This window comes from Chlorocebus sabaeus, chromosome 16 (genome assembly GCF_047675955.1).
Source record: "Chlorocebus sabaeus isolate Y175 chromosome 16, mChlSab1.0.hap1, whole genome shotgun sequence".
Classification (NCBI taxonomy): domain Eukaryota; kingdom Metazoa; phylum Chordata; class Mammalia; order Primates; family Cercopithecidae; genus Chlorocebus; species Chlorocebus sabaeus.
In genome coordinates this window covers 73,241,299-73,255,780 of record NC_132919.1, presented here as the reverse complement: position 1 = coordinate 73,255,780, position 14,482 = coordinate 73,241,299, and the positions used below count along the sequence as shown (strand labels likewise).

The 14,482-nt window shown below is 52.9% G+C and overlaps 1 protein-coding gene across 6 annotated transcripts in view; it reads left to right on the top strand.

Annotated features, from left to right (window-relative positions):
- The window catches only part of ARHGAP23 (Rho GTPase activating protein 23), a 93,700-nt gene extending 84,066 nt beyond the window's left edge, over positions 1-9,634 (top strand). For 5 of the 6 annotated variants that reach the window (XM_008012932.3, XM_008012934.3, XM_008012931.3 and 2 more), the window contains one exon: positions 7,168-9,634. In XM_008012932.3, the coding sequence (XP_008011123.3) occupies positions 7,168-8,196 (1,029 nt within the window). In that variant the 3' untranslated portion in view covers positions 8,197-9,634. The remainder of the gene's footprint in view (positions 1-7,167) is intronic. The other variant, XM_008012936.3, reaches the window with a different exon arrangement.
- The last annotated feature ends 4,848 nt before the right edge of the window (positions 9,635-14,482 follow it).

Below are 14,482 nucleotides of genomic sequence, written 5' to 3'. Positions count from 1 at the left end.
GGGAAGCTTTCATTAAAAGATGAAAGCAGCCAGGCATGGTGGCTCACACCTGTAATCCCAACACATTTGGAGGCCGAGGCAGGAGGATCCCTTGAGCCCGGGAGTCCGAGACCAGCCTGGACAACATAGTGAGACCTCAACTCTACAAAAAATGCAAAAATTAACCAGGCATGGTGGGGCATGCCTGTAGTCCCAGCTACTTGGGAGGCTGAGGCAGGAGGATCATTTGAGCCTGCGAGGAGGTTGAGGCCGCAGTGATGAGCCATGATCATGCCACTGCACTCCAGCCTGGGCAACAGAGTAAGACCCTGTCTCAAAAACAAACAAAAAAAGATGAAAGCACATATTTACTTGCCAACGGGAATGATCCAGGTGAGAGAGAGAGAGACAGAGAGAGAGAAGAAGAGCTGGACCCAGAGCCCATGAAGCAGCAGCAGCCTGTGCTCCTAGCAGATGCATCCCCGGATGTAGTAGGAAGAGAGGGAGGTGGCAGGGGGCACACTAGCAGGCAGTGTTGGCAGCAGGTCGTTGGGGTCACCCCCAGCTGATGACTCTTTCCTCAGCGAAGTGGAAGGTGAGGACCTCTGCTAGGCGTGAAGGTGTCACGGAAAGTCTGAGCAGAGTGAAGGAAGTCTGAGACGGTCCCATGAAGCAAGGCACATTTCCTGAAGGGGCTGAGGAGGTGTGGCCCCTTCTCAAGAGCCAGCACTTTGCCCAGCAGTCATGCCCTGCCCCTTTGGGCCTGGCTTCTCCATACTCCCTGGAGAGCCCCTTCTGAGCCCCTTCTGGCCAGAAGATGTCCTCATTTGCTTCCTGTGACCCCACCCTGTCTCCGGTGGTCTCAACACTGACCTCCCCAGAGCTCACAAGCCACCGCCTCCTTGAAGCCGCCTGGCTTGAAATTCCTTCCTCCGGAGACTGCTTCCCAGTTACTGCTTCCCAGTCTGGGCCTGCCTGACTCCTGCATTAGCCTGGGAACTCCTGCAGGAGGCCTTCTTCTCAATCATAGGGCCTTGAACAATAGAACGTGCTTTTCAGAGAGTACTTCTTTACTGTAAACTGACTCGGAGACTTCACTGTGACCTAGTGAGTTCATCACAATCACTAGTGTGAGATGAAAGAGGAGGGAGTGCACATTTACTGAGCACCTACTAGGTGCCAGCCAGTATGCAGAGAACTTTTCACAAACATCGGTTTCATTTCATTTTTACGAAAGACCCTTGAGTTTTGTACCATCCCCATTTTACAGATGGGGAAACCAAGGCTCACAGAACTTAAGTAACTAGAAGTTTGGGCATATTCTTGGGCCTCAGGGAGGAGAGCTGGTTAGGTGGCCTCCTTCCTTGGTGGTGCTGTGGCGTCTGAGTTCTAATCCTCTGCTCTCAGGCTCTGAGTGTTTCTTGATTTTCTGGCACAGGGACTGGCTCTGTCCTGAGCCTGAGCTGAAACCAGCCTCTAAGAAACGAAGGCACGGACCAGGCTGCTGGTCTATTAAGTACAGTGATAGGAGTAACTCTTGCAGGACCGGGACGTTCAGTTGTGTGTGCCGCAGTGGTCTCAGTCTCATCTACTGGGGAGACCAGGAATCGGAGTCAGGGAAGCAGGAGGCACCAGGCATCTGAGAGCCTGCAGCCTCCTGTCCCGGCTGTAGGGAAGGGGCTGCCTCTGGCACCGGGGCCTGGCCTCCCGCCGGGCTGTGAGCTCTGCGGGTGGGCACAAACCCTGCAAGTGCTGGACTCTCACGACTGCCAGCCTCTGTGTCTTTTGCCTGACTCTAAAACCCAGGTCAGTGATGGTCAAACTGTGTTCCCTGGAGCCACCATGGGGTCATGACCACCAACAGGTGTATGAGAGGACCAAGCGTGCAGGGATCCAAGCTCCCACGGCCTCCATCTGAGCCACTCTTGGTTCTGTCTCACATCGTTGGGTTTCTAGGGAGGATTCGATTTAGACAGGGTGCTCCCGAGCTCATCAAAAATCATTGTTCTAGATGTGACAGCCCTGTCTCTAGACTCCTGGCTGTGTCCAGGACACCCAGGCGGTGTCGGTGCCCCAAGTTACAGCCACATTCTGATCCTGCCTCCCTGTGTGGATGGTTTAGGCTATCCTGGGTAGGAGTGTGGGCAGGCACACATGGTCGTCTCTCAGCTCCACGGCGGGTGGAGTGGAGCTGTTCAGTACTCAGAAGGCTCCCTTATCATCTTTGTTTTTTTTTCTTTTTTTTTTTTTTTGAGACAGGTCTTGGTCTGTCACCCAGGCTGGAATGCAGTGGCCCGAACACAGCTCACTGCAGCCTCTAACTCCTGTGTTCAAGTGATCCTCCTGCCTCAACCTCCTTAGTAGCTGGGACTACAGGCACACACCACCACTCCTGCCTAATTTTTTTGTATTTTTTGTAGAAATGGGGTCTTGCTTCTTTGCACAGGCTGTTCTTGAATTCCTGGCTTCAATGGATTCTCCTGCCTCGGCCTCCCAAAGTGCTGAGACTACAGGCATGAGCCACTGCACCCCACTCTCCTTATCTTAATTCCAAGTTCTTGGGGAAGGGGACCACTTTTGTCTTGTCTGGTGGTCCCTTGCCTACTGCTTAGCTTTCTTTATGGCCTGCAATAACCCCTGAGCATCCCACTGTACAGGGAGAAGTCTAGCTCCTGACCAGGCTCAGTCTGATTTCCCTGGCCCTGCCTTATTCAAGTTCCTCAAATTCCTTGACCCCAACCCTTGCCCCATAAGAAACCTCTCCATGACCCTGACCCTGAGGGGGAATTGACCGTGAAAATTTTTGCATTGACAACAGATACTGGAGTGCAGGGATTCCCCATCTACTTCAGGCCCCTTCAAGAATCAGAGGAGGCCAAGCATGGTGGCTCATGCCTGTAATCCCAGCACTTTGGGAGGCCAGGGTGGGGAGATCACTTGAGGTCAGGAATTCGAGACCAGTCTGGCCAACATGGCGAAACCCCATCTCTACTAAAAATACAAAATTAGCTGGGGGTGGTAGTGCACGCCTGTAATCCCAGCTACTCAGAAGGCTAAGGCAGGAGAATCGCTTGAACTGGGGAGGCAGAGGTTGCAGTGAGCCAAGATTGCACCATTGCACTCCCAGCCTGGGCAATAGAGCGAGACTCTGTCTCAAAAAAAAAAAAAAAAAAAAAGAAAAAAGAAAAGAGGGAAGTTATGCACTCTTGCTCCAGAAAGACACCTATCTACACAAATCCTGTGGCAAGTTCAAGGAGTTTGTGGACCCCCCCAAAGCCTACCCAGGGACTCCAGCTAAGAGCGCCTTCTCCAGCGTATTCCTGCTGGTAATTCGCTTGTTTGGCAGAAGGTGGCAGTCCAGTCATCATCAATAATGCCTTTGGTCATCGCTGATTCCTAAGTTTAAAGTATTCAACAATATGAGTAGTTACAATTTATTGAGCATTTGCTGTGTTACTGTGGTCAGAATTTAATCCTCACAAATGCCCTGAGTTAGTGATAGAATTGTCCTTATTTTGCAGTCGAGGGAACAGAGGCTTCTCTAACTTGCCCCAGGTCTCACAACCAGCAAGTCGCCTGCTCCAGAGCCTCTATCTCTGAGATAGAACCTGTTAGGAGATGAGGCCTGCCCTGGGTGACCCTGCCCGGCTGTGAGATCAGAGCTTGAGGGCAGGGTGGGTATAAAGTCAGCTCAGGCCGCTGTAACAAAATGCCATAGCTAGGTGCCTCAGACAACAGAAATTGATTTTTCTCAGAGCTCTACAGGTTAGAAGTCCAAGATCACGGTGCCAGTGTGGCTCATTTCAGGTGAGGGTTCCCTGCCTGTCTTGTCGTGTAGACGGTAGATGGCCACCTTCTCACACTGTGTCCTTACAAGGCAAGGCAGAGAGAAAAGAGCGCGAGTGAGTGAGAGAGCCCAAGCCCTCTGGTGTCCCTTCTAATAAGGGCACCAATCCCATCAAAAGGTCCCACCTTCACCTAAACCTAATTATCTCTCAAAGGCTCCACCTCCAAACTGGGGTTAGGGCTTCCACATGTAAGTTTGGGAGGTACACAATTTAGTCCATAGCAGTGAGTGAAAGCAGTTGATGACTGGCTGGCAGAACTGGGCTCATTTCTGTCTGGGTCTCTGAGCACTGCACTGGCCAGGTTTGTAAGTCCACTCCACAGCCATGTGCCTGACACCTGGCAGGTGCCTGGTGTGTGCCAAATGAATACACTGGACAAAAGAAAAAAAGGTTGTGGGTGCGGTGGCTGATGCCTGTAATCCCAGCACTTTGGAAAGCCAAGGTGGGAGGATCACTTGAGGTCAGGAGTTTAAGACCAGCCTGGCCAACATAGTGAAACCCCATCTCTACTAAAAATACAAAAATTAGCCAGGTGTGGTGGTGCGTGCCTGTAATCCCAGCTACTTGAGAGGCTGAGTGATGAGAATTGCTTGAACCTGGGAAGCAGAGGTTGCAGTGAACCGAGATTGCACTCCAGCCTGGGTGACAGAGGGAGACTCTGTCTCAAAATAATAACAACAATAATAATAATAATAATAATGCTCTAGCCTGGTGCAAGGGTACTCTGTAAGCTCTGCATGGAGCCCCTGCCAGCACATGCACACCTCTGGTGACAGGCACCACCATCATAAGATTGCTGTGACAGGGAGAAAGTTCATTATAGTGACCTACATCAGGTCCTTGTCACTTCCTTCCATTGCTCCTGCTGGCCCCCTGCTTTCCTGCAGTATATCCTGGATTAACTCCCTGCTCTCTCTGTGAATCTGCTGACCTCTGCATTCCTGGGAAGAGAACTCAGTCTGACCTTGTTGCTTCTGGAACCAGCTGGGATGAGACGGTAGTTTGATCAGATGATCCTAGCGGCCCCTTAAGTCTCTCAGAGAGCACTGGCCAGGAAAGAAAGCAGTATTGGCCACCATATGCCCTAGGCTAATCCTAGCAGTGCAACCACATTGCACAACTCCAGGGGGTGCCTTCTGGAGTTGTGCACTGTGGGCAACCATGGCCCAGGAGCCACATGCCTGTGACTCCTGAGTCCCTGACATGCTCTGGTTTTCTCAGAACTAATTAATGTGAGAGAGAGGACAGTGGCTGCAGTGGTCACAAGAGGCATCTGGGTCTCCATTCATTATTACACCATGGCTGAAACATGAGGTGGTCTGTGAGGAGGAGCTGAAGGACAGCGTGACCTTGTCATGTCATTCCAGCCCAAGATAGGAACCAGTCCCAGCATCTGCTTCTACAAGACTTCTTGTGTTAAGGGTGCTCCACTCACCAATTGTTAGTTCATTTAATGTTTATTGAACGCCTGTTATGTGCCATGCAGAAACAACCAAGTCACAGCCTTTGCTCTCAAGGAGCTCAGAGTTCAATGAGGCTGATGTGAGAAGAGCGAGGAGCACAGTGAGACGACAGGAACATAGAGAAGTGATCTCCCATCTCAGGCAAAGGGAGGGCTGGGAGGTTGCTGTACAGAGGAAGCCATGTTTGAGCTGGGCCTTGTAGGGTGAGTAGGAGCTCATCCAGCAAATAGGGCAGGGGGACATTAAGGGCTGGCAGCAATGTAACAGTGTAGGTCACATCAAAGGAAGGGTTGGTAGTGCTGTATTTCCACGTGAGGGCTGTGTTGGGGTTGGGGACAGGGCAGGGCAGTGGGCTGGGAAAGTTGGGGCTAGGTTGTGAAGAGCCCCATGTGCTGAACTGGGGAACATGTGCTTTATCCTGGTGGGTGCTGGGGCATGCAAGCTTCTGAACAAAGCTGGGTGAGGATCAGATTCCTGCTTCAGAATGGTGGCTCTGGAGGGGGGACCTGGGCTGGGGCAAGGGTGGAGGCGGGGAAACCCTATTAGGAGGAGCAGGGGGGCCCAAGAGAGGGCAGAATGAGGGCCTGCCGGAGGAGGAGGAGGAGTTGTTGGCTTTGGGAGCCATTTCAGAAGAATCCAGGACTTGGCTGTGGGTGGAGGGGAGACGGAGGGGTCAAAAGACCGCCCTAAGGTGAGGAATGTGAATGGAGGCAGTTTGGGGCAGGGGTAGGTAGGATGCTGTGGTTCCGGATAGGTGAGTTTTAAGAGCCTACAGACACCAGGTAGAAGTGGATTCTCAATGGGAAGAAGAGTCCGGGAGCTCAAGAAAGTGTTGTGTTGGACAGGGAGGTCTGGATAGCAGTGCTACTTGGGAATGGTATTTTCTAGGGAACACAAACAGAGAAGGCAAAGGGGCCAAGAACAGAGTCCTGGGAACACTGAGTCTTAGTGGGGAAGCGGTGGGCAAGAAGAGCCTCCCAAGAGGCAGAGGAGAGGCCAGAAGGGCGGATGAAAACCAGCTTCCAGAAGGCCATGGCCGGCAGCATGGACCCTCCTGGGAAGGTGTGAAAGGCCAAGACCCCAAAACACCACAGGGTGTAGCAGTGAGGGCTGGTTCAGGTGAGAACAGCGGCATGAAGTTGCCCAACTTAGGGTTGGAAATCAGTTTGAGGGCGGCTCCAATCCAAACCATGACACCGTAGGCGATCTTTCAGCCACTTGCAGGGGCAGAGCTGGCGGCAGGATTGACCTGGGATTGGGGATTGGCGGGGTGGGGGGAGCAGGTGGGGTCCAGCGGAAAAGGGAGCACGTGAACTTGGGCGGGTTACCCTGGAGAGGCCTGTAGATGCTTGTCAGGTGGGAAGGCAGGTTTCCAGGTGGCGGCAGGTGGAGAGGTGGGGGACTTGTGGTCAGAGAGCGCCCCTGCCGGGGATCTGGGGATCAGCATGCAGGAAGCTCTGGTGATGACACCCCAGGAGCGTGTGTGCAATGGACTCAGGCTGCCAAGCTTTATTCACTGTGGAGAGACCATCATCACCAGAGCCATGTCTAAAGGATTTAGCCAGGGCTGGATACGGAAAACAGAATGGAAGGGGGCTTTGGCAGACCGGCCCAGCCCACAGGAAAGAGCTGAGAGCCTGGATTTGGGCCAGCGGGAGTGCTGAGCCGGCTGCAGGATGGGTCGCGGGGGTAGTCTCTGGACAGAGTGGGCACGGGGCTGCAGGAGGAGTGTTTTATGATGCAACTGTGGGTGCTGGCCTTGGCTGGGCCCTGTGGCGACTGGGTGCCGTGGCGTGGAGGCGGATAGGGAAAAGAGCGGGGTCTGCAGGGCGCCGAGTCCGGGCGCACCCCCGCATCCTGACTTGTCTCGCGCACAGGGTTCGTGGGCCCCCAAGAAGGAGCCGTACGCCCGGGAGATGCTGGCGATCTCCTTCATCTCGGCGGTCAACCGCAAGCGCAAGAAGCGGCGGGAGGCGCGGGGGCTGGGCAGCAGCACCGACGACGACTCGGAGCAGGAGGCGCACAAGCCTGGGGCAGGGGCCACAGCGCCGGGGGCTCAGGAACGGCCGCAGGGGCCGCTGTCTGGCGCCGTCGCCCCCGAGGTCCCCGGACGCCTCAGCCCCCCGGCGGCGCCGGAGGAGCGGCCGGCCGCGGACACGCGCTCCATTGTTTCGGGCTACTCCACCCTGTCCACCATGGACCGCAGCGTGTGCTCGGGCGCCAGCGGTCGGCGGGCAGGCGCGGGGGACGAGGCGGACGACGAGCGCAGCGAGCTGAGCCACGTGGAGACGGACACTGAGGGCGCGGCGGGCGCGGGGCCTGGGGGACGCTTGACGCGCCGGCCGTCGTTCAGCTCGCACCACCTCATGCCCTGCGACACCCTGGCGCGCCGCCGCCTGGCCCGGGGCCGCCCAGACGGCGAGGGCGTGAGCCGGGGCGGTCCCCGCGTCCCGGAGCCTCCCGGCTCGGCGTCGTCCAGCAGCCAGGAGTCGTTGCGGCCCCCAGCGGCGGCGCTGGCCTCGCGGCCCTCGCGCATGGAGGCGCTGCGTCTGCGGCTCCGCGGCACGGCAGACGACATGCTCGCCGTGCGCCTGCGGCGGCCGCTGTCACCCGAGACCCGGAGGCGCCGGAGCAGCTGGCGCCGCCACACGGTGGTGGTGCAGAGCCCGCTGACCGACCTCAACTTCAACGAGTGGAAGGAGCTGGGCGGAGGGGGACCCCCGGAGCCTGCGGGCGCGCGGGCGCACAGTGACAACAAGGACTCCGGACTCAGCAGCCTGGAGTCCACCAAGGCGCGGGCCCCGTCGTCCGCGGCCTCGCTGCCGCCCGCGCCCGGGGACCAGGGGGCCCTGCAGAGCCAGCCCTCGCGCCGCTCGGCCGCCTCCCGCCTGCATCAGTGTCTGTGATCCCCACCTCCCGCGCCGGTCGGGCCCTACCCCTCCCCAGAGCCCCTTGGGAACCAGGAGGCTCCTCCAGCTTGCACCTCCTCTTCTGTGGCCCCTGGGTGCACGGTGGGGGTGGAGGGCGCAGCAGGCCGAGTCTCTAGTTGGTGTGCTGGAACTGGCAGGGGGCGGGCAGAGGAGAAGGCTGGAACTGGACTCAGAGTGAATGGAAGGGGGTTCCAGAGGTAATGAGCGGGAGCGGAGAGGGCGTGAGCTGTTGGGGTCTGTGTCCCTGCACACATGCGCCTGATGGGTCCTTCTGAACCTTTCTGTGGCTGCACTTGGGGACCCTTGTGGACCATGGCGTGTGACTAGGGAACCCCCAAGTTTCAGACTAAAGGAAAGATCCTGGGTGATGCTGGCTTTTTGCTTCTTTCCTCTGCCCTCCCACCTCAGCTTGTAAGCGGGGATGTGTGTTTGTCTGGGGGGAGGAGGTGTAGGATGCGTATGTCCACGGAGGGAGGGGTTTGTGTGTGCGAGTGTGTGCAGTCATTGTCCCAAGGTGTTTCCAGTAGCGACTTCTGTCCCCCTACCCTCACCCTGGTCCCATTTCGCCCCCCAGGGCTCCCTGCCTTTGGTGCACACAGGATCCTGCCCCACCCCCTTGTCAGAGCTGGAGAAGGGGATTGGGGCCACTCCAAGGAAGCAGAACTGAAACCCTCACCAGGGTTACTCCCCAACATCCTTTTGCCTGAGTCACCCCCTAAGCGCTTTAACCACGGGCAGCTGCCTGTTCCCCAGACAGTTTTGGGGGGGGGGGTCCAGGGTCCCCCTTACTGGTACCTCCCTCACCCCTCTTTTTCTTTTTCCATCTGTGCCTGTTCCTTCCACAGCCCAGGCACATAGAAGCCCACCTTCTTCCCCTTAGGAGAGGGGATAGTCAACACCCCTGGTGTCTCTGTCACTCACACACTGATTTATGGGGTCTGAGCTGGGCTGTTCCTGCAGGATGGACAGGACCCAGCGCCCTCTTCTCCCCACAGGTTGTAAATAGATTTCCAATCACCAGGCCAGCCCCCACACACCCTCACTCATTCCAGGGAAGCCCAGGTAGGTGGTGAACCCGCTGCCACGTCTATCAGTCCTCTTGTTTTATGCAAAGATTTACTGTAAAGTAGATTTCTTTCCCTCCCTCCCCCATCCTTTTATTGTAAATATTGTCTCTAAATGTGTAACATATTATAAAGAATTTATAAGGATTTTTAAAGATGTTTTGCTCATTTACAAAAGTGTTGTAACAGTGTTGGACAAAGCCTTCCGCCCCACGTCCGCATGGCTCCTTTCACTGTGTCCTTGACACACCTCTCTGGCAACAACTAAAATTTCCTGCTTCTGAAAAGTCCTGTCTTAAAAGTACAGTCTATATCTTGGAAATAAATGGCCTTCCTCAAGGCACCAGTCAGCCGTCTCACTTGTTTTGGAGGGAGAGGGCCAGAGTGGGGCTGGGAGACAGGCGAGGTATCTGGCCCAGGGAAGGAGGGCGATGGGGACTGGACCAAGCGGTAGCAGGGAGGAGGCAAACTTCTTCCTGGTGACCTTTTTGTAAGTGTCCTGAGGGACTGGTCAATGATACAGGGACAGATATGAGTTGGAAGAGTGGGTGGCCCTCATTGCTATGGGAGGTTTCCAGGCACCTGCTCTCTATTCCTACAGAGCCCAGGCAGCTGCACAGGCACCTTCTCAGGCCTACCTGGAGCTTCACAATGGTTCCAGCAGTCTTGCCCCACAGACAGGAGGCTTGGGCCAGCTGTCCTAGGCACTCCAGGCTCAGATGATATTGCAAAAGGACAGAATGGGTTTTGCCCATTGTCCCCTTTTTTTTTTTTTTTTTTTTGAGACGGAGTCTTGCTCTGTCGCCCAGACTGGAGTGCAGTGGCCCGATCTCGGCTCACTGCAAGCTCCGCCTCCCGGGTTCACGCCATTCTCCTGCCTCAGCCTCCCGAGTAGCTGGGACTACAGGCGCCCGCCACCACACCCGGCTAATTTTTTGTATTTTTAGTAGAGATGGGGTTTCACCGTGTTAGCCAGGATGGTCTCGATCTCCTGACCTCGTGATCCACCCACCTTGGCCTCCCAAAGTGCTGGGATTACAGGCTTGAGCCACCGCACCAAGCCCCATTGTCCTCTTAACATGTGTGAGCTTACAACATGGGTTGGGCGTCCTTCTGTGCGGGTGGTGGCTTTGTAGTCGCCCCAGCCAGTTTACAGGCTGCCTCTGCTGAGCCTTGCAGCCTTCTGTAGGAAGGCCAGGTGACAGTCATTAAAGGGAATCTAGGGAGGGTTGGGGTGGTGGCTCACACCTGTAATCCCAGCACTTTGGGAGGCCAAGGCGGGAGCCCAGGAATTCAAGACCAGCCTGGGCAACATAGTATAGTCCCTCCTCCCCCTCTGTTAAATATATATATATTTAAATCTGTATATATATAAAGATCATCTAGCGAGGTGCTCAGGAGCTGGGAAGAGCTCAGTTGCTCACTGAATCCTATGCCCCACTCTCCAAAGTTGTTTCTGTTGGGTAAATGAGCTTATAGCACTGTAGGCTCTGCACCAGCTGCAAGTGCTTTACACATCTTGTGGTTTTTTTTTTTTTTTTTTTTTGGAGACGGAGTTTTGCTCTTGTTGCCCAGGCTGGATCTAGGTTCACTGCAACCTCCACCTCCCAGGTTCAAGTGATTCTGGTGCCTCAGCCTCCTGAGTAGCTGGGATTACAGGCATGTGCCACCACACCAGGCTAATTTTGTATTTTTAGTAGAGACAGGATTTCTCCATGTTAGTCAAGTTGGTCTGGAACTCCCGACCTCAGGTGATCCACACGCCTCAGCCTCCCGAAGTGCTGGGATTACAGGCATGAGCCACCATGCCCGGCCATCACATCTTAAATCAGTCCTCCAACACTCTTGAGCACACCACCATTGTTTTCTGCATTTTATATATGAGGAAACGGAGGCACGCAGCAGTGACATAACTTGCCCAGCCCAAGGTCACATAGCTAGTATGCTGTGGAACCATGATAAGTTTAAGACCAGAGAAAGGACACAGAGATGGGGTAACAAGCCCACTGGGCCGCCTTCTCCAGACTGTAGTAGACTTTGAGAGAGAATGGATGAAAACCCTATGCTCTCCTTCAAAAATAAAGTAGGAATAGGCCTGGCACAGTGGCTCATGCCTGTAATCCCAGCACTTTGGTAGGCTGAGGCAGGGAGCTCCTGAGGCTAGGAGGTCGAGACCAACCTGGCCAACATGGTTGAAATCCCTTCTCTATTAAAAATACAAAAATTAGCCGGGTGTGGTGGCGCATGCCTGTAATCCCAGCTACTCGGGAAAGCTACTTGGGAGGCTGAGGCAGGAGAATCGCTTTAACCTCGTAAGTGAAGGTTGCAGTGAGCTGAGATTGTGCCACTGCACTCCAGCCTGGGTGACAGAGTGAGATTTTGTCTTAATAAATAAGAGGAATGAAGATATCTCTAGATTTATTTTTATAATTTTATTTATTTATTGTTGAGACAGGGTCTTGCTCCATTGTCCAGGCTGGAGTGAAGTGGTGTGATCACAGCTCACTGCAGCCTCAACCTCCTGGGCACAAGTGAGCCTCCTGCCTCAGCCTCCTGTGTAGCTGGGACCACTGGCATATGCTACCACACTCGGCTATTTTTTTTTTTTTTTTAGTAGAGATCTTGTTATGTTGCCCAGGCTGGTCTTGAACTCCTGGGTTCAAGCAATCCTCCTGTCTCGGTCTCCCAAAGTGCTGGGATTACAGGTGTGAATCACTGTGACTGGCCTATTTATTTATTTGAGACAGGGTCTCGCTCTGTCACCTAGGCTGGAGTGCAGTGGCAATTGAAGTTCACTGTAGCCTGGACCTTCTGGCCTCCAGCAATTCTCCCACCTCAGCCTCCCAAGTCGCTGGAATTGCAGGTGCATGCCACCATACCCAGCTAATTTTTAAACTTTTGTAGAGACAGGGTCTTCCTATGTTGCCCAAGCTGGTCTCAAACTCTTGGGCAACCCTCCTGCCTCAGGCTCCCAAAGTGCTAGGATTACAGGTGTGAGCTGCCATACCCCCACTGATAGCTCTAGATTTTAAAAAACAGAATTTATCACTAGCAGACATATCATGTAAGAAATACTCTAAAGGCAGCCTTCAGATTGAAACTCAAGTACACTAGATGGTAATTTAAGTCCACGCAAATGAATAAAGAACACCGTAAGGATAACCACATAGGCATTATGAAAGACAGTATAGGCCGGGCTCGGTGGCTCACACCTGTAATCCCAGCACTTTGGGAGGCCAAGGCAGGTGGACACTTGAGGTCAGGAGTTCAAGACCAGCTTGACTAACACAGTGAAACCCTATCTCTACTAAAAATACAACATTAGCTGGGTGTGGTGGTGGGCACCTGTAATCCCAGCTACTTGGGAGACTGAGGCAGGAGAATCACTTGAACCTGGGAGGTGGAGGTTGAAGTGAGCTGAGATAGTGCCACTGCATTCCAGCCTGGGCGACAAAGCAAGACTCTGTCTCAACAAAAAAAAAAAAAAAAAAAAAAAAAAAAGGAAAGAAAGAAAGATAGTATAAACATTTTTGTTGTAATTATTTTCCTTTTTGTCTTTAACCCTATCTTTAAAAGATAACTACATAAAGCAATAATTACAAAACTGTGTTGACATATAAAGGTATAATTTGTATGGCAATAATGGCATGAAGGACTGGAGAGGAATGGAATGGAGCTATATTGGAGCAAAGGGTTTTTTTGTTTTTGTTTTTGTGTTTTTAGACGGAGTTTCGCTCTTGTCACCCAGGCTGGAGTACAATGGCACGAACCTCCACCTCCCAGGTTCAAGTGATTCTCCTGCCTCAGCCTCCTGAGTAGCTGGGATTACAGGCGCCTGCCACCACGCCCAGCTAATTTTTGTATTTTTAGTAGAGACAGGGTCTAGCCATGTTGGCCAGCCTGGTCTTGAACTCCTGACCTTGGGTGATCCACCTGCCTCAGCCTCCCAAAGTGCTGGAATTACAGGTGTTAGCCACCACGCCTGGCTTACAGCAAAGTTTTAAACACTATTAAAATTAGGTTACTATTAAGTAACTAGAACTAGATTGTTGTAAGTTGACATGCTAATCGTAATCCCTAGGGCAACCATTAAAAATAACTCAAAAAATTGTAAAATGAAACAAAACAAAAACAGAATTAAATAGATGATATATTAGAAAATATTGGCCAGCCGTTGTGGCTTATGCCTGTAATCCTAGGACTTCGGGAAGTTGAGGCAGGAGGATCACTTGAGACCAGCCTTGGCAATCTAGCGAGATCCATCTCTATAAAAAATTTTAAAAGTTAGTCGGGCATGGTGGCACATGCCTGTAGTTCCAGCTACTTGGGAGGCTGATGTGGGATGATCCATTGAGCCCAGGAGATGAGACACTGTATCAAAAAAAAGAAAAAATATATTTATTTTACACTCAAGAAGGCAGAATCAGGCTGGGGGCAGTGGCTCATGCCTGTAATCTCAGCACTTTGGGAGGCCGAGGTGGGAAGATCACCGGAGGTCAGGAGTTTGAGACCAGCCTGGCCAACATGGCAAAATTCCGCCTCCACCAAAAATACAAAAATTAGCTGGGTGTGGCAGTGTGTGCCTGTAATCCCAGCTACTTGGGAGGCTGAGACGTGTGGATCACCTGATGTCAGGAGTTCAACACCAGCCTGACCAACATGGTAAAACCCCATCTCTACTAAAACTATAAAAATTAGCCAGGCATGGTAGCGTGCACTATAGTCCCAGCTACTCGGGAGGCTGAGACAGGAGCTCCTAATTGCTTGAACCTGGGAGGTAGAGGTTGCAGTGAGCCGAGATTGCGCCACTACATTCGAGCCTAGGCGACAGAAGAAGACTCTGTCTCAAAAAAAAAAAAAAAAAAATTATTACTAAAGATACAATATCTTTTGTAATGATGAAAGAGCAAGTTTATGAGGAAGATAAAATGATTATAAACATATACGCTCCTAACAACAGAGCCCAAAATACATGAAGCAAAAACTAATAAAACTGAAGAGAACTGAACTGAATTAGACCATTCAATATAGTAGTTGGAGACTTCAATACCCCACTTTCAATAATGGATGAAACAGTGAGGCAGAAGATCAACAAGGAAGTAGAAGCCTTGAACGACGTTGTAAACCAAGACCTGAAAGACATTGAAACACTCCACACAGCAGCAGAACACACATTCTTCTCAAGTACGCATGACGTA